Source organism: Aureobasidium subglaciale, assembly GCF_000721755.1.
Source record: "Aureobasidium subglaciale EXF-2481 unplaced genomic scaffold scaffold_29, whole genome shotgun sequence".
Taxonomy (NCBI): domain Eukaryota; kingdom Fungi; phylum Ascomycota; class Dothideomycetes; order Dothideales; family Saccotheciaceae; genus Aureobasidium; species Aureobasidium subglaciale.
Genome location: NW_013566966.1, coordinates 219,779 through 236,447, shown reverse-complemented (window position 1 = coordinate 236,447; position 16,669 = coordinate 219,779). Strand labels below are relative to the sequence as shown.

The following is a 16,669-nucleotide window of genomic DNA, read 5'->3' as shown; positions in this document are numbered from 1 at the left end:
CATCTCGGAGAAATCGGCAGGGAGAAGCATGTAGATCTGTCCAACGGTAACGATTGCGTCGAGCTTCGAAGTATTGCCGATGGATACGAGCTTGCAGGATCTGGTGAGTACGATAACCCCCTAGAGCTACGCTGGAGCCGCAACCCAATTTCTTCATCCTCATTCCCATGAGAGAGAACAGTGTCAATCACGCACAACACCTTCATGACCACGCCAAAGGATCAATGGAGGTACTGACGTGCACAAGTGGATTAACACCTTGACCCGGAAATCAGGAACTCCATTGATCACGGTCATCAGCTGGCTGGAAGCATGAAAAGACACGATCCTTCTTGGGCAATCATAGCATAGTCCTGACCTGATTGTGTTGTAAAATGATTTAATTGTTGACCCAGGTAGCTAGCTGCCTCCAAAACGCCTGTGCTAATTTACAAAGCCCGCCCGATATAGTCTGCCAGCAGATATGTCTTCGCGAGCCAAATCTGCATCTCCCATCCTTCTAGCTCACATCAATCTATCGCCTCTGGAGAGTATTCCTCCTTCAAGCATGACCATTCTCTCCGTTAGCGGCGGAACCATTAGCCATGGCAGAGGGAATGATCTGCGGGACCTCAATGACCGGGCCGTCACCATTCACAGCTTTGCTCGCTGACTGAGCTGCCTGCAGCTCCTTTCTGATAGCCAGGACTGAGTCAACAATGACAGCATCAATCCCCTCTTTGGACTGTCTTGCCACCATGGTGGGATTGTTGTTGAGCGTGCCGTAAGAAACACAAACCAGACCACTCTCCTTAACCACACGAATCAGGCGAGGGCAAGTAACGAGTGGCTCGGCAGCAGAGACGACGCCTAGAAGGTTCCAGCGTGAAGCGAAACGGATGGCCTCTTGGAGAGACGAAGCGCGGATATCGCCGACGGGTGACGTGCCAGCATCAGAGAGGAAGAGAATAGGAATTGAAGGTTGCTTGAACGACAACAAGAGACAAATGTCTGGGTTGAAGGAAGAGAAGAGCATGCTGCGACCAGTGCCGAGGTCGTATACCTTGGTGAGCACGGTGTCGACGAACGAGTTGAGTTCGACTGCGTAGGTGTCCATGTCATGTTCCTCGGATTCGAAGAGCATGGGGTATTCTGACATCTTTTGTTAGCAGTAGTCGAGAAGAAACGGCACATCAGCAGAACTTACTCATCTCAATATTGAAGCCGATGGATGATGGCAGTGTCTTGAACATCTCTTCCAATGTGGTGAAGGGTGCCTGGATGAAGTTTCCCCGACTGTTACCCTTGAAGCCCTTCTCCTTGAAGTCACGGGTATGCTTCATCCGCTCGGACATATCAGGAGCGCGTTCGTCTTGGGAGCCTCCGAGCGAGTATGAACGTTGCTTGCGCGACTGTTCAGTCACACCATCCAGATGACTTCTTCTTGGCGAAGGAGGACGAGAAGTCCTGGGAGTCTGACCTTCACTCGCGTGCATGAATTGCTCCAGGGTCAAAGTGTGTACTGGGGCATCGATACCAGTCTCACTGACCAAAAAGTCATGATAGATGACCGGAACATGATCTTTCGTGAGCTGAACATCGAACTCGACATAAGATGCACCCAAGTTGGCTGCTGCGATGAACGACTGAAGAGTGTTCTCTCCCAACTGCAGAGACTTCATTGACGCCATGTTCTTGCCCAAGCCACGGTGACCAATGACTTGTGTTTGTGTGCTCTTCCAGTATGTTTGGTCTTCGGCAATGTGCATGTTCGGGTGTTGGAATGGCGTAATAATCAAGAAGTTGAAGTTGACCGATCCGATGACGTCCAATGTCTCTGCAGCAACGATGGGCACGCTGAGATCACCTTGGAGAAGCATGCGCTTCGAGCCGATACTGGGCTTAATACTAGAAAGCAAAGCCACACCGCGGCCGACAATCTTATCCTTGGAGCCAGAGTAAGTAGGAACGATGTCAAACAATAGTCTGACCTTGGTTGGATCGCGAGTCTTGAATGTGATAGGTGAAGTGCTGATGTTCTCCTGAACGGGCAAGTCGACGATTGTCGGCTCTCCATTGGCACCAGATGCGGCAACGACAAGCGACAGAGCAGTATCGAGCTGAGTGGCATGCGCGTCCGCAAGGGGAATGTTGTCGAGCACGACTGCAGGGACATTCTTGCGATAGTCCATGGATCCCAAGCTGACGAGTACCATGGACTCTTCTGTGAGATATCTGTGGCCGAATGTTTTGACGGCCTCGGGAATGCGAGGAGCATCACGACCCTGAGGAACGTTGGAACGTCGGTCTTCGATGGAAGAGTTGTTCTTCGGCGACGTGCCCAACGCACTGCCAGGTGTGAGGTGAGGCGGAGGTGCATCGAGGTTTTCTGGTGTCGGACTGAGGTCAGTCAGCTTGTTTGAGACATCGAGATGACCTCTGAGCGCGGCATGCTCAATAGGCAGCCAACCCGAAAGATCGGCCTTGCGCGTCTCTGCACCAGCATCAATGAGCAGCTCGACAATTGGTAGATGGCCGTCGACGCAGGCTATGAAAAGAGGCGTCCAACCATATGTGTTCTCGGTGATCTCGAGGTCGGCCTTTTGAGTCTCCGATCCCTCGAGTAGAGACTTCGTGCACTCCACGAAGCCGAAGCGTGCAGCAATATGCAAAGCCGTTTCGCCCTGCTCATCTTGGTGATTGATGTTGATACCAGCGTCGACCAACAGCTTGACAATCATGAAAAAGTTGTTCTTCGTCGCCAAAGCCAAGGCAGCGCCTGATTTCTCCACGTTACGTCTGACAGCATGACTATCTTCAGACTCGCCGTGCCAATCTTCAGCCAATAGTAAGGCTTTTGTGGTCCTGTAGTGACCACCGATGACACTGAGATGTAGAGGAGCGTATCCCTCAGCGTCTTGCCAGATATCTGAATCGATACCCCTGCTAACATCAAACTGGCCCCAAGCTTGCATGAACTTGATGATAGTTTGGGCTGCAGCCACAAGACCGTATTGGGCAGCATAATGAATGGGTAGACGACCATATGTGTCTCTTTCCTTTAGTACCGCTCTTTGCCCTGCGGTCAGATTTGAGAGAACGAACGCTAAGAGCTTGATGGCAGGATCTTCTTCGCCGAGCGAGTGGTTGAGAGACTTCTCCTGGACCTTGAATGAGCTGGGTACGCGCACCGGAAGCTCTGCTGCATTGATGAAAGAGTTAGCTTCTGCACCAATAGGTACTGCAGCGGGTCCGTTCTCTTCGAGGGCTCTGGCACGACCGGTAGCAATTACCAAGCGGTGAACGATGTTCCGCTTGTTCATATCGTCGTCTTCAGTGAGGGAAGAGATTTGAGACAGCAAGTATGTGATGCACTCGTGTGACTTGGCCGAGATAGCTCGTTGTAGAAGGTTGAGCATCAACTTTTGGACGACATAAGGAGGCAGGTCCTTCAATGAATCCGAGGTAAGCTCCTTCAGCTTCGTAAGATCGTTCTGGCGGACGGTCTGCTCCAAGGTGTCCAGCACAGCTGTGGGTACGCGCATGGCGTTCTTAGACGAGACGCGGTGCAGCGAACCGGTCGAGGCGATCGAGGCGTTGTCGTCAAAGACCTTGACGTCGCCCAGATTTGACAACCAGTCGTTGATGGCGCGCATGTCTGCCTCAGTTCTGCGATTGTTCGCGAAAGCCTTGGGGTCGACTTTGGCGGCCAGATATGTGCTTTGCGAGTGGGAAGCTTCGATCTTCTTGTCCAGCTTCTTTGTGATCTTGACGAAGCCTCTACGGTTGACCTCGCCAAACCAGATGAGGTTGCGGTATTGTCCTCTGAGCTCTAGCAAGGCGCCCATCAGGTCTTCCATCTCTTCCTTGTCCATGCCGTCTTGTGGCTGAGTAGACTGTCCATAGCGATCGTAGAGGAGTCGGAGTCGTCTAGAGAATTCGGCATGTTTTCTGTTGTAAAAGCTGTCTACGTCCTCAAGATTGCGATCTAGGGCGAAGAAGAACTCTAAGACTTGAATCAGCTATGCTCGCCAGAGGCTCGCAGCCATCACTCACCTGCGAGATCGACTTCTCCGCCAGTCTCTGTGCTCTGATGAACGGCGGCCTTGATGAATTTCTTGAGGCCTTTGTAGTTGATGTACGCAGATGCCCACTCAGGCACCTGATTGCGGGGCAAGTTCTGTCCAAACTTCATGATTGTCTTGTTCGATTAATGGTTAGTAGGAATGACGGTGACCAGCAGGCGCCACCAAGTGGTGAGTGTGTAGAAGGAGGAGAATAGTCCAGAGCGAGTAAATGAATGCTCTTTACTGATAGCCGCGCAAACGAACGGTAGGTTTAGTATAGATGCAAGCAGGGGTAGGGACGGAGGCCATTCGTTCAAGCAGCGAGTTTGAGCTAGAGTCTCTGATTGGAGAGCCGCGGGGGTGCTGGCATTCACACGGGGAGGGCAGTGAAAGGGTCAAGTGAAGTGTAAGAGATGTGAACGTGTAGATACTTCTATTATCTAATTGGTTAGGCCATCGCGATTGAAACGTGAGCTTGGCGTAAAAAGGATGATGATGTTTTTGTCCGTCGCAGGGGCTGCCAAAAGGCGCGTTCCTCAGGGTCCCCGCTGCAGATCGCCGTCATGTCCGACTCAAATCACATCCGTCTTCCGATCCTATTCTTACTCCAGCAATCAATATCCATGTTATGAGGTTTTTTTGTGCCAGCATATGTGGTACATTCTCCTTACTGTAGCATCACTGTTGATAGCCTTGCGAAGACTTTTTGCGAATTTGACAGACACTTGACTCGACAGCCGCGACTCCCGAGTCACGAGAGAAAAAAGCAACAAAGGAGGGCATGATTCACTATCGCGTCTATCTCGGTGTGATAACAATGAAAAGAAAAAAAGTTTCTCGTCGGCAGCAGATCAGGTCACGAAATAATGCGATACCAATTTTTTTTCTCTTCCTTTCTTTTGAATAGGGTACAAGTCGTCTGGTAAGATCTCGCAAAGCAGACAGCAGCTCGTACTCGTGAATAAATGCTTTTGACGTCTTCCTCTCAAACTCTATACAGTCTAAACAAACATCGACTGTGCTCTACTTTCCAACATCATTACTTCAACATCATTACTTCAACATCATTACTTCAACATCATTACTTCAACATCATTACTTCAACATCATTACTTCAACATCATTACATCTCGCTTCCAGACTTTGGGAAACTCTTTGATATCTACCACCATGGTCAGGATCAGTGATGTCCGGATCTCAGCTTACTAACCAAGCCATCGAGCCACGTCTGGAGACTTAGTCAGTATGAGAAATGGAAGTCATCGTTATGTGGACACTTACTTGGAATCTTGACTTGTTGGTAGCGGTTGCTTTGGTAGCAGTCGTCGTTTGAGTCGGCTTAGCAGTGGTGGTAGTGGCAGCCTTGCTAGTAGCAGATGTAGCAAGCGTCGACTGCACAGTAGCGTCGGTGGTTACTCGAACAGCACCTCCTGCTGCTGCACCAGCGTCGCCGCAAGAGCCAAAGCCTGATTGACAGCCGTCGCCACAGTATGCAGCGGTACTGCCGCACCATCCTGCTGGCGAGCAGCAATTGCCGAAGACTGAGTTCTGGCAGGTCATACCACTCGTGCCACCACATGTTGCGTCTGTCGAGACACCTGTTGCTGTAGCGGCAGGAGCGGTCGAGGTAGTGCTACTGCTTTGAGGAACATTGATACCACATTGTCCAAAGCCAGCTTGACAACCCTCACCGCAGTAGAGAGTTCCAGAGCCACACCACCCAGCCTAGACATGGTATCAATAATCAATCTTGGTAGAGATCTCTCGTACTGTCAGCTACGTACCTGAGAACAGCAGTCTCCAAACTCAGACCCAGTACACATGAAGCCAGAACCACCGCCGCAAGTGCCATCGTTCGATGTTGCGGTTGGTGCGATAGTCGCAGATGTCTTGGTCGCTGAGGTCACAGCAGAGGTAGCAGAAGTGAAAACATTTCCGGACGAAGAGCGATACCAGTTTTCTTCTGGGTCACCAAGACACTCGCCGACAGTAACGGCTTTGTAGCCAAGAGCCAGAATCTTTTCGAGCATATAGGCTGTCAAGACATTGGCAGTCTGGTTGTGAATGTCATGGCCAATGACAAGGTAGTCGTCTGTTGCAGGCTGGCCTCCAGCAATTCCAGCATCAAAGTTGTTTTTTGCGTTCTGAACGAGTGCAGGAGAGTCGTTGTTGTAGTCATCTAGTGTATGTCAGTACAGGAGGACTCGAAGGTGGCCGAGGAGCCATACCGGTATCAACGTCGAAGTAGGTGACATGGTAACCAAGATCAGCCATGTCTTGCTGGCATCCAGACTCCGCAGTGCAGTCGGAGTAAGGAGGTCTCATATAAGTAGGGAAGAATCCTAAGATGTTGCGTAGTGCCATCTCATTGCTGTACATGTTCTGCTTTCTCTGTGCGCTTGTAATGTTCGATAGATGAGGATGCGTCCAAGTATGAGATGCGATCTGATGTCCTTCAGCGTATGCTCGCTTGATCGTGGCAGCCCAAGGGTAAGCAGCATTGTCAATCTCTCCCTTGCCATTGTTGTTTCCGGTAATGAAGAAGGTGGCTTTGGCATTGTACTGCTTCAGCACGTCCAGGATATGTTCTGTATAAATGAATGGACCGTCGTCGTAGGTGATGGCAATGGTTCCAACTACTGTACAATCGTAGATTCCAGCTCCGCCATACAGAACGTCACCGAGTTTGGTTCTTGCAACAGTGGAAGTGCTGCTACCTGATGGGATGGTGTTGTCATCGCATGCTGGACCGAAGTTGAATTGACAACCTGGTGCAGCGCAATATTCACTCCCTCTTCCACACCAACCTGGAGAAACGTCAGTTTTGATTTGACTTATCTTCAAGGTGATCCGTACCAGCTTCTGAACAGCAATAACCATCGGCGCAAGAACCAAAACCCTGTCCACACTGGCCTTCAGTGTTGGTGGAAGCTTGACGCGTGTCAAGAACAGCAGGGGCAACTGGTTGACGACTGCTTGCCACAGAACGTGCTCTTCTGGCCCCGCTCAGAGCAGCTCTGCTTCCAAAAACTTTGGGAGCTCCTGGGATATCACCATGGGCTTCTATGAGCGAGGGAACCAAAGCCAGAGAGGCCAAGGCCAGGCTGTTGAAATGCATCTCAATGAAGACTTGAGCTTGAAAAGACAGTTAAGGAGCAGCACCAGATCGAAGCTTGATCTAAGGGAATGTTCAAGCGAGGGTGATGTCAGAAAAGACAGGGAGGAGCGGGTGACGCAGCACGATGGAATGCTGATGAGCAAAAAAGGAACCTGCCTATCTTGCGACTTCGAAAGATTGCGTCGAGCGTGCTATATTATATATCTCAGACCTACGATACGAGACGATGCGATCTCCTCAAGCTACTGCACTGACCTTCCTTGCTTGCAAGCTGGGCATGGTTGTGAGCTTTCTATTGCCCTAGCGTTTTGACAGTGTGAGGAGACGAAACCAATTTTGTCGTCCAAAAGTAGCAATGCGGATATGCAAAGAGGCACGTATCGTCTATCCCGACTGGATCGAAACACTGGAACGACATGAGGTGAAGCATGGTCTGTTTCGTGCTGCTCCTTGGCGGTCAAAGCAAGCGGGACAGCGGCGTGGAGGCTCACGCCGGAAGACCTCGAGAGGCCAATCACTGGATGAGATGTTTGAGGTGTGCATGTGGCTTGCTTTGGAAACGATGCTTTGGGTCGTGGTGGGAGGAAGAGGAAACGGATTGTGTAAAGACTGCATCGAGGCCAAGCCATGATTGGTCGCGACACAGACCGGCGTCGGAGAGACCCCATGCTTTCTCCACGACTCTTTTTATTTTTAGGGATACATGGTGTAACCGACCTCGAGCTCAACTTGTCGTAAACATGCACGCCGAGACGATACTTGAATAGCGGTAACATGCGCATCGCAGTAGGTAACCCTCTTCATGTGCATATTATTGATTTTCGCAGCTGATCTGTCCATCTTAATTTGCCTGATGAAGGCAGTCCTTGTCATTCTGAGACTGGATATTGGATCGCTTCTTGACAATGATGATGCGCTGATGTGTGCAGAGACTGGAGAATTCTTTCGGAGGGTAATTGAGAATGTTTTGTTGATTTATTTTGAACAAAGCGTATAATCTACACGTGCACTCTAGGTGCTTCCAGGGCCACCTATGAGAGCGAATCTTCTGACTATTGAAGGACCGTACTCTGGGATATAAGTCAGCAAGAGATGGGAGAAAGCAAAGGGGTGATAACGAACCGTCGTATTCTGCCTTTGTGTGACAGTAGCTCCTGAATTCGGGAGTCTGACCCAACAAACTACCACCGAACCAGGGACCGTGACGTTGTCGCTTGTGAGTAATGACCTGGACATCAAGACCACCCGACTTGGCACCACCGCTACGAGCCTCGCTAGCTTGGATACGGGCATCTACCAGATGTCTGATGTCACGCTGGAGTCTGCGACCGAAGTTCTCGTAGAGAGTAGAACCACCAGACAACACAATGTTCTTGTAAAGTCCTCTTCTGACATCGATGGGCGATTGTTGGATGACAGTGTCGACAATGTTGGGCAATGGGGTCAAGAAGTCAGATGAGTAGATCTCAGGGTTGAAGAAGATTTCGGGAGCAAGGAAACGCTCGTAGCCGACATCCACAACAGCATTGCGGCCATTCGGGTAGTTGATGGTGTGCTTGCCGAATCGTTCTGGCTCACGGTCGTAACGTGCGAATTCCTTGACGATGTCGGGGCAGACATAGCAGAACTCCTCCTTAATCTTCTCGGCCGTCTTGAGAGAGCTGTCGGGCTCGCCTCTGTCGCGGAGGAGGCTTTGAACGAAGTAGGTAATATCACGACCAGCGATGGGCACACTCTTGATGGAAGAACCGATGACATAACCCTCGGCAACTGGGATAACGTGGGTGACACCCTCTCCGGAGTCGATAACGGTACCGGTAAGAGAGCGATCCTGAACCTTTGACGAAGTCCATGAAGCGGCAAGGGCCAGTACAGCCTGGACAGCGATATAGAGACCGGCGACGTTGAACGATTCGAACATGATCTCGGCGGTGGCTTCACGATTCTCCGGAGGGTTGAGTGGAGGTTCGGTAAGGAGGAAGTGGTGGTCTTCGGGCTCGACACGGAGGTATTTGAAGATGGAGTTGGACCAGAAGCGTTCCATTTGGTCCTGCACATGTCAGCATTCAAGTAGGAGTCTTGTTGTTTCCCTCCTCTCAACATACCCAGTTCTCGACTTGACCATGGCGAATTGGGTAGTGAAGGCCGTAGCCAGGACCACTTGAAGCGGCTAGAGCCTCGTCGCCGATGAAGTAGTCAAGATCCTCTGTACCTCTCTTTCCAGAAAGCATCGAAGCATTGTTGCCGCCACCAGGTCTTCCCGAGCGGCCGGCGGAGCCACTGGTTGGGCCCTTCGTAGCAATGGCGGTAGGGAAGACGAAGGACGGAGAGTCATTGCCGGCGAAACCTGCGGACTCAGTAAGGCAAAAACAATGCGCGAGATGTTAGGGCGACAAACCGAGCTTTGTATAACCCGTACCGCTATTCAATGTCAGTATGGCTGCCTATGCGCGCGATGGACCGGGGAGGCACGTACTTGTCCATGACAACGGCTGGAGTTTGGTTGGCCATCTTGACCGGAGCGTCGCGAGGTGTCTGGATTGATTATAGAGATAGACCGAGGGTCAATGGCCTAGAGGAGAGCGAGTATCGAGCAAAGACGTATGAGGTATCAAGATAGTGCAACCTCCCAATGTCGCGTTGGCTCTCAGGGCGTTGTCGTCACGCTCACGGACAGCTCGGCCACCACTGCCTCCCCCGCCAATGTGTCCGTGCGTGCTTGACCGCCTGGCAGCACGCGTACTTGCCGATGTTGCCCAAAGACTGACTTTGATAAAATGTACACTTGCTGTCTCTGCTCTTGGTCTTATGTTTCCGCCTGTGCGACACTTGTCTAAGATGGATCAAAATTCATGCTTATAGCGAACGCCTTCGTATCTGTAGACTGACTTCCACGTGCCTTTTGTTCAAGGCCACTCAGATTTAGTCACAATGGAAAGAGCGACCCTCTTCAAGCTGTAGGCTCGCAAACATCTCGATCACGGAGCACGCTTCCAATTTCTCTCTTCCTTCCTTGCAACCAATCCACGACGGAGTCTTTGCATCTCTCAGCCGCTGTCGGAGCGGCTATTCCCACGACTTCCTGTCCCTTCTGACTATCATCACTCGCTCTATCTTTCTATCCGTTCGCTTGACCTACCAACCTAGCGTGCTTCGGTTTGCGTGTTTTCTTCTTTGCCTTCTCTGCAAGTACTCGACGGGCTCAATAGCTGAAGCTGGCGCCATCAGCAAGCCCTTCATTGCCTTTGGACGACCCGACGACCACGAAAGCTCACACAGCATCCGAAGGACTTCCATCCATTCACGCTCTGCCTTTCACTCCCTCTCGATTGCTGTTCTCGAAGGCGACTCCTGCCACTTTACTCATTAAGTTACGTCTGCCCTCTGGCAAGATGCTCCACTCAAGATCTCGCAAGATCCAAAAGAATGGCGCCGATCAACCATGCATATTCGTCCATGCCGGTGCTGGCTACCATAGCTTGCAGAATGAGAGGATTCATCTCCAGGCCTGCAACGAGTACGTCTATCGCACCCTGACCACCCTTTTCTTACTGACTCTACCAGTGCTGCGAAAGCCGCCATGTTGATTCTACGTACTGGTGGAACTGCTCTTGATGCTATCGAGATCGCTATAAAGGTTCTGGAAGATCGTGAAATCACAAACGCTGGTTATGGAAGCAATCTGGCCATTGATGGAATCGTCGAGTGTGATGCCACCATTGTCGATCACTATGGCCGCAGTGGTGCTGTCGGTGCTGTCTCACGTTCGTCTTATTCGCCGTGCACAATCACCCACAGAGCTGACTCAACCTAGAAATCAAGAACCCCATCTCTTTGGCTCGCACTCTTTTGGATCGTAGCACACAGTTGCTCAGTCTACGTCGCGTCCCTCCGAACCTACTGGTCGGCCAGGGTGCCATCGAGTTTGCCGCAAGCGTGAACATGCCCATACTGCCCTACGACGCTCTGGTCTCGGCTGGTGCCAAAGAACGTTGGTTGAAGTGGAAAGCCGATCTTAACGCTGTAGAAAAGAACAGGAAGAATTCAACACCACAGAAGAGCAGTTCCCTCACAGCAGTACCACCATCGCAGACCCTCTCAGGCTTCGGACCCGACGATCGTGTGCGCGAACAGATGCGGCGCTCACATACTCGTGCTCTCGAAGCTGGGGTTTGGAACGAAGCGCAGCCTATAACACCACTTCCGTCTTCAACCGATTCTCTCGTCGCCCCTGGCTATGTTCCGAGAACCCTGACAAACGGACTACAAGCCTCTACCCCTACCAGAATCCCAACTGGTTACCCCGCCGAGTCACCGCTTATGATCTTTTCCGACCCTTACGGTCCACCTGGACCTCGTCAACCCTACATCGGTGCCCCTCTGGCTAACAGTGGCCGGAGACTCAACGACGGTCATCACTCTGCAGAGAACTTTCCATCAACGGACACAATGGATCTTGATGACATTCAGAACCTGTCAGGGCTCTACAGCTCGCGTTACAGTGATCGTCATGATGGCTCTTCGGGCTCCTCGATAGACTACAACTCTTCGTCGTCGGCATCATTGCAACTACCGTCAATCACTCCAAGTCCCGAACTGGTACCTATGCTTTCAGATTTACCTGCGCTTGAGGGCATGGACATAGAGCTGCCTTTGTCGCCCAGTGAATCAGCGTCTCCCGACCTTTTATACACAAGCCCACCTCCGCTTCCACCTTCGCCTCATCTGGACCAGGAGGACCACATCACGGACACAGTCGGCGCCATTGCCATCGATAGCTATGGAAACATTGCTTGCGGTGCATCATCAGGAGGTATCGGCATGAAACATCGTGGTCGTGTCGGACCAGCTGCCTTGGTCGGCATTGGCTCTGCCGTGATACCGGTCGATCCGGAGGACAGGGACCGAAACACTGTCGCAGCAGTCACGAGTGGAACTGGAGAGCACATGGCGACCACCATGGCTTCTACAGTCACAGCTGAACGTCTCTTCTACGGCGTGAAGAAGACATCCGCTGGCATCGTCGAGACGGATGACGCCGACGCAATCAAGTCGTTCATCGAACGTGACTTTATAGGTGGGTCAGAATTGAAGCACATAGCTGTCCGATATACTGACGCCTGAACAGGACATCCAAGTGTCAAGCACAGCCATTCTGCTGGTGCAATTGGCATCTTGGCCGTGAAGAGAACGCGTGAGGGCATCTACTTGCACTTTGCACACAACACAGACTCATTCGCATTGGCATCTTTTCATAGCGCGGAGCCAAAGCCCACATGCACCATGTCTCGCAGTACAGGTAACGGAGCGATTGCACAGGGAGGTCGCGCAATCAGGTTCAAGACTCCGAGAAAAAATGCTTGATCGGCATCAGAAATAAGTGCTAATTGCTCTGAGGTTCTTGGACCAACCCGACCAGAAAACCATGGCTCAACCTAGATTTTCCTAACCTCAGATAGCCCGTAATGTAATATCTTGTACCATCACGACGCGAAGTGTTGGGAGAGTATCATGTTTTGATGTGTAGATTCCAGGTTGACACAGCATCGAGCTTCCCCATGCTGCGCTGAGCCACTACAGCTTACTCTCACTTCCACAAGACTGCTTTACAAGCCAAATGAAGGAAAGTGTGCAACGAGTGTTATGTGAATAGACAGAGGTCGAGTGAGCTCTTGGCATTCGCAGAAGTGAGAGCGCGACAAATCCGACCGGCGACCGGCTTTTCCCGCGCCCTTCAGTTTTCTCCAAGCCAGCACCTCAGGTCCTCAGCATCGCAAGCTCTCCGACCAAAGATTTGCGACGCGCATAGCCCAGAACCACTACATCAACACGCTCCCACACACCACACCTTCAGTTCAAATCACAGACTCCCCTCCCGCCCACCATGGCCGACGCAACCCTCTTCGACGACACCTTCACCCTCACAACCCTCAACAACCAAAAATACGACCGTGTATCCCGCGTAACTGGCACGTCCACCGACTCATCCACCCTCCTCTCCCTCGACATCAACCATGAAATCTATCCCGTCAGCGTTGGCGACAGTCTCCAAGTTGTCCTGGCAAGCACGTTGAACTTGGACGGCACGAAAGAGGATGTTAGTAAAGGGTGGAGGGAAAAGGGGAGTGAGGAGAATTCTTTGGCGGATATGTTTGATTATGTTTGTTGGGGCAAGGTTTACAGATTTGAAGAGGGGGAGGGGGAGAACATGTGAGTCATTTTTGCAGATTGCATTTGTTTTTTCTTTGTGCTTTTGGAGGGGGTTGAAGAGAGAGATGGGAAGAGGAAGAGAGAATTGGAGAAGCGCGATGATGTTGCAAGAGATGCCGGATTTTACTGACAGCTGTGCAGCAAGGTCTACGTCTCTTTTGGAGGACTTCTTCTGTACCTTGAGGGTCCTTACAAGAAGCTCACTCCTCTGCGTATCGACTACGTCTACCTCTTGATCAAGAAATGAGCGTAGTATCGACCAACCCACTTCTGGAACCTCTACGGCAAATCCCTCACGAAACATAATGGTGCGCAGCTGCGGTCAACCCGCCGGATCGCTTTTTACTCCACACATTCCTTCCTCTGCTTTCCGAATTGAACCGCGACCAAAAGACAGAGATGGCGGAAGAGAAAGGAGTAAAAGCATGGAAGGGAAACTTGAAGAAGCTACACAAGAACGACAAAATAAAGTCAAGGATACTCCAAGGGCAAGACACAAAAAGTTGATCAGATTCTCGGCTTTCGAGAAGGGGGAAATGGCATAGCGTGGAGTTTCATGGCGTTCATTGTGTTGAAGAGAGGCAGCTACTCACGTTTGCTGCTTGCAACATGAGAGTGGTGACAGCAGAAGACCTTTTCAGGCTCCACCTTTTCTGCCTGCTAGCTCTTTTCTCGTCCATCTGCTCTACTATCCGCAAGCGCTAAATCCTTTGCCTTTTTTATCAAAATGCACACTTTACCCAGTCATCGAGAATCACTTTTCTCTCATTCATGTTGTGATTATTCTATACAATGACTGTGAGACTGGCCGCAAATGTAGATTCGTCATGTTCATTTAGTGCTCTAGTAAGATATGTCTTTCAAGCTCTTATCTGGGAGTGTCTGCAGCACTCGGTGTGGGCGAATCTGCAGGAGTGGTGCCATCAAGCTTTCGCTTCTTCTTCTTTTTCCTTGGAATAACAACCGGTTTAGCAGCATGACCTGCTAATGACAATGCTGTGCCACAAGTAAGACAATTGTTATCAGGCGGCGGTTGGCAAAAGACTACGATCGCACAAGTCAGCCCACTTTCGCAGCTTGGAGGAAAAAGGGGTTCAGCAGAATGGGAGAACACATACTCGATAAGCAGATACTGCACACATAACCCAAATCCACAATGTTCCGGTGGCAGAAACACGCAGCGCGGAAATCTACACCTTCGCTTTCACCTGCTTTGACCAGATTATTGCGTGCCGTTGCGTCTGGGAGATAACCCATCATGAGCACTTGCAGTAATCCAGCCACACGATCACCCAAAGCCATATACACACCCCCCGTAGCATCAGCAGCTTGTTGCAAAAACTCTGCATTCGAATGAGCAGAAAGCGTAAGAATGTCTATGGGGATGGCGAGGCGTTGACAGGCAAAGATGCTGTTCATGATGGGGATGTATTGGTCTGCGATGTCGCCGCTGACCGAGAGGATGAGGATGCGGGATTGGAGGCCGGTGTGTGAGGGTTGTGTTGTGCCATCTACGGTGGATGTGACAAAGGTTCCGGCGGTATTTGCGGCATCGTAGCCACCGTCTCCTGCTCTTCCTGGGGCGTTGAGGGTGGCTTTGGCCATGTAGGTAAGGGCGAGGGTGAGAGCGCCAGACAGCATTGTTGACGTGGAAGCTTGGAGGTGTTCGGGTGTTGTTGTGGCGAGGAGAGCGCGCAGGTTTGTGGTCAAGGCCTTTTCCAGTTGGGCAAAAGGGCGGTATTTGTTGGCGTCATTCTGTATGTCGGTGGCCTGGCCGTGTGGTACTCGTAGGTCGTCATGTGTGGTTGGGTAGAGGAAGCGGGCGCTGTCGGAGTGTGAGGCGACTACGGCGACTTGGTTCAAGTTGTTGATGGCGAGGTGGGCGTTGATGAAGACTAGGAGGTTTGCGATCAGGGTCGAGAGAGGGAGAGTGCATGACAACAGGCCCCAGGCGTGCGGGTTGGTGTCGAGGATGATGGTCAAGAGCGCGGGAGCTTCACTCGTCTCGGCCACTTCTTCGTGTGACGAAGCATCGACCGCGTTCATGTCGAAAGTGTTATCCGACCATGCGCTGGTGGGAGAGAGTGAAAGGTCGAACAATGCAAAGAAAGGTAGAGACGATCTATTTCACGTGTGAGGCTTCGATCTATTCCGTTACTGCGAATCCGTAGGTTGAATACCTTCCTCCCTGTCGCAACCAACATACACATCACTCGGAATATGAATACATCTAGAAAGAATACCGCCGACATATCGGCTGCCCAAAAACACCTGCAGGCTGTATCGACTACCCTCTTGTCGACATCACCACACGCATCGGCCTTTCTGGCTTCCCAACTCCAACGAGCTGTCCCTATATTGTCGCATTCCACCTCTGCACCGGATAACTGTCGCGCCTGTGGTCATTGCCTAATTCCCGGTTGGTCCTGCTCTATCTCAAGAAGGAAACTACCGGAACTCTCTACAAAGAAGCCAAAACACGGGCCAAAAGTCGCAAAGAAGCCTGCCACGCCTCAGCTCACCTACATCGACTACAAATGCTCCCTATGTAATGGAGTCAACACGTTCAGATCAGACACACAAGCTCCTACTAGACGATCCAAAGTGTCGAGATCAGCTGTCGAGTCAAAATCCGGTGCTGTTCCTTCTTTAGTGTCAAACGATACAGCAACCATCGCAAAGTCAGCACTTCTACCGACAGCGACACCAAGTCCTGTCCCTTCTTCTGCCATATCCTCATCCTCGGAACAAGCACGTGGCGGTGTGGACAAGAAGAAAAATCGCAAGCAGAAACTCGGCGGTCTTCAAGCTATGCTGGCCAAATCAAAGGCCCCAGCGTCAGCACCCAAGGCTTTTGATTTCATGGACTTCATGAAGACGACATGAAGCACTGTGGAACGACTATCACGAAGCATGACCTGGACCTAGCAAGTAATGACGAGCTGCTGGAAGCCACACTCATTTCTCATATCGATCTGCTTGCAGCAGGGCTGCGATGTAGAGACCCATCTTGGTATATTCGCTTCGGCTTCAGATTCAGAGACGTTCGTGCCTTGTGACAGCTGCATAGTGTGACAGTCTACCGCACACTGGGAGCACGTCTAAGGGACAATCATCTCATCAGTAAAATCACTGACGTAGCTTATCGATAAGCCTCTCAGAAATTTATTCGGAAGAGTCTCAAAAGTGCCCCGCGCTGCGCGCATCGGCCTCGAACCTTCGGTGAGCGACCAAAGCCGCCCAAATTATTGCTAATCGTCGTTCCCATCGCAAACATCATCTTGAAACTTTTTCC

At 51.2% G+C, this 16,669-nt stretch overlaps 7 protein-coding genes across 7 annotated transcripts; 3 read left to right on the top strand and 4 right to left on the bottom strand.

Moving 5' to 3' along the window:
- Nucleotides 1-102: 102 nt before the first annotated feature.
- AUEXF2481DRAFT_44106 (uncharacterized protein) lies at nt 103-4,465 on the bottom strand. Its single transcript, XM_013484495.1, has 3 exons — nt 4,036-4,465; nt 1,187-3,985; nt 103-1,131 (listed from the first exon to the last, which is right to left on the bottom strand). The coding sequence occupies exons 1-3, from the start codon at nt 4,172-4,174 to the stop codon at nt 542-544; spliced, it is 3,528 nt and encodes a 1,175-aa protein (XP_013339949.1). The 5' UTR covers nt 4,175-4,465; the 3' UTR covers nt 103-541.
- A 535-nt stretch (nt 4,466-5,000) lies between these two features.
- On the bottom strand, nt 5,001-7,316 carry AUEXF2481DRAFT_468424 (carbohydrate esterase family 4 protein). Its single transcript, XM_013484543.1, has 5 exons — nt 6,903-7,316; nt 6,275-6,853; nt 5,831-6,225; nt 5,328-5,771; nt 5,001-5,274 (listed from the first exon to the last, which is right to left on the bottom strand). Exons 1-5 carry the CDS (start codon nt 7,162-7,164, stop codon nt 5,227-5,229), a joined length of 1,728 nt encoding a protein of 575 aa, XP_013339997.1. The 5' UTR covers nt 7,165-7,316; the 3' UTR covers nt 5,001-5,226.
- Nucleotides 7,317-7,839: 523 nt separating this feature from the next.
- AUEXF2481DRAFT_44103 (uncharacterized protein) lies at nt 7,840-9,818 on the bottom strand. Its single transcript, XM_013484494.1, has 5 exons — nt 9,641-9,818; nt 9,563-9,585; nt 9,270-9,511; nt 8,287-9,214; nt 7,840-8,234 (listed from the first exon to the last, which is right to left on the bottom strand). Exons 1-5 carry the CDS (start codon nt 9,673-9,675, stop codon nt 8,176-8,178), a joined length of 1,287 nt encoding a protein of 428 aa, XP_013339948.1. The 5' UTR covers nt 9,676-9,818; the 3' UTR covers nt 7,840-8,175.
- Nucleotides 9,819-10,556: 738 nt separating this feature from the next.
- AUEXF2481DRAFT_33081 (uncharacterized protein) lies at nt 10,557-12,528 on the top strand (the record flags this gene model as incomplete). Its single annotated transcript, XM_013484474.1, has 4 exons — nt 10,557-10,681; nt 10,729-10,928; nt 10,979-12,241; nt 12,293-12,528. The coding sequence occupies 4 exons, from the start codon at nt 10,557-10,559 to the stop codon at nt 12,526-12,528; spliced, it is 1,824 nt and encodes a 607-aa protein (XP_013339928.1).
- A 520-nt stretch (nt 12,529-13,048) lies between these two features.
- On the top strand, nt 13,049-13,621 carry AUEXF2481DRAFT_8563 (uncharacterized protein; the record flags this gene model as incomplete). The annotated part of the gene is made up of 2 exons (XM_013484462.1): nt 13,049-13,374; nt 13,516-13,621. The coding sequence occupies 2 exons, from the start codon at nt 13,049-13,051 to the stop codon at nt 13,619-13,621; spliced, it is 432 nt and encodes a 143-aa protein (XP_013339916.1).
- Nucleotides 13,622-14,150: 529 nt separating this feature from the next.
- Nucleotides 14,151-15,472, bottom strand: AUEXF2481DRAFT_44100 (uncharacterized protein). Its single transcript, XM_013484493.1, has 2 exons — nt 14,493-15,472; nt 14,151-14,418 (listed from the first exon to the last, which is right to left on the bottom strand). The coding sequence occupies exons 1-2, from the start codon at nt 15,418-15,420 to the stop codon at nt 14,243-14,245; spliced, it is 1,104 nt and encodes a 367-aa protein (XP_013339947.1). The 5' UTR covers nt 15,421-15,472; the 3' UTR covers nt 14,151-14,242.
- AUEXF2481DRAFT_468285 (uncharacterized protein) lies at nt 15,453-16,522 on the top strand. The gene has a single exon (XM_013484542.1). It carries the CDS (start codon nt 15,595-15,597, stop codon nt 16,258-16,260), a length of 666 nt encoding a protein of 221 aa, XP_013339996.1. The 5' UTR covers nt 15,453-15,594; the 3' UTR covers nt 16,261-16,522.
- Nucleotides 16,523-16,669: the final 147 nt, after the last annotated feature.

Excerpts from the sequence above, each read along its gene's own strand:
- AUEXF2481DRAFT_44106 (XM_013484495.1), bottom strand. The coding sequence starts at position 4,174 with ATGAAGTTTGGACAGAACTTGCCCCGCAATCAGGTGCCTGAGTGGGCA. Across the intron at positions 3,986-4,035 it reads CGGAGAAGTCGATCTCGCAG|AGTTCTTCTTCGCCCTAGAT; the intron begins GTGAGTGATGGC and ends TTCAAGTCTTAG. Across the intron at positions 1,132-1,186 it reads CGGCTTCAATATTGAGATGA|AATACCCCATGCTCTTCGAA; the intron begins GTAAGTTCTGCT and ends AAAAGATGTCAG.
- AUEXF2481DRAFT_468424 (XM_013484543.1), bottom strand. The coding sequence starts at position 7,164 with ATGCATTTCAACAGCCTGGCCTTGGCCTCTCTGGCTTTGGTTCCCTCG. Across the intron at positions 6,854-6,902 it reads TTATTGCTGTTCAGAAGCTG|GTTGGTGTGGAAGAGGGAGT; the intron begins GTACGGATCACC and ends ACGTTTCTCCAG. Across the intron at positions 6,226-6,274 it reads CTACTTCGACGTTGATACCG|ATGACTACAACAACGACTCT; the intron begins GTATGGCTCCTC and ends GACATACACTAG.
- AUEXF2481DRAFT_44103 (XM_013484494.1), bottom strand. The coding sequence starts at position 9,675 with ATGGCCAACCAAACTCCAGCCGTTGTCATGGACAA. Across the intron at positions 9,215-9,269 it reads ATGGTCAAGTCGAGAACTGG|GACCAAATGGAACGCTTCTG; the intron begins GTATGTTGAGAG and ends TGACATGTGCAG. Across the intron at positions 8,235-8,286 it reads CACAAAGGCAGAATACGACG|AGTACGGTCCTTCAATAGTC; the intron begins GTTCGTTATCAC and ends CTTATATCCCAG.
- AUEXF2481DRAFT_44100 (XM_013484493.1), bottom strand. The coding sequence starts at position 15,420 with ATGAACGCGGTCGATGCTTCGTCACACGAAGAAGTGGCCGAGACGAGT. Across the intron at positions 14,419-14,492 it reads GTGCAGTATCTGCTTATCGA|TCTTTTGCCAACCGCCGCCT; the intron begins GTATGTGTTCTC and ends GTGCGATCGTAG.
- AUEXF2481DRAFT_468285 (XM_013484542.1), top strand. The coding sequence starts at position 15,595 with ATGAATACATCTAGAAAGAATACCGCCGACATATCGGCTGCCCAAAAA.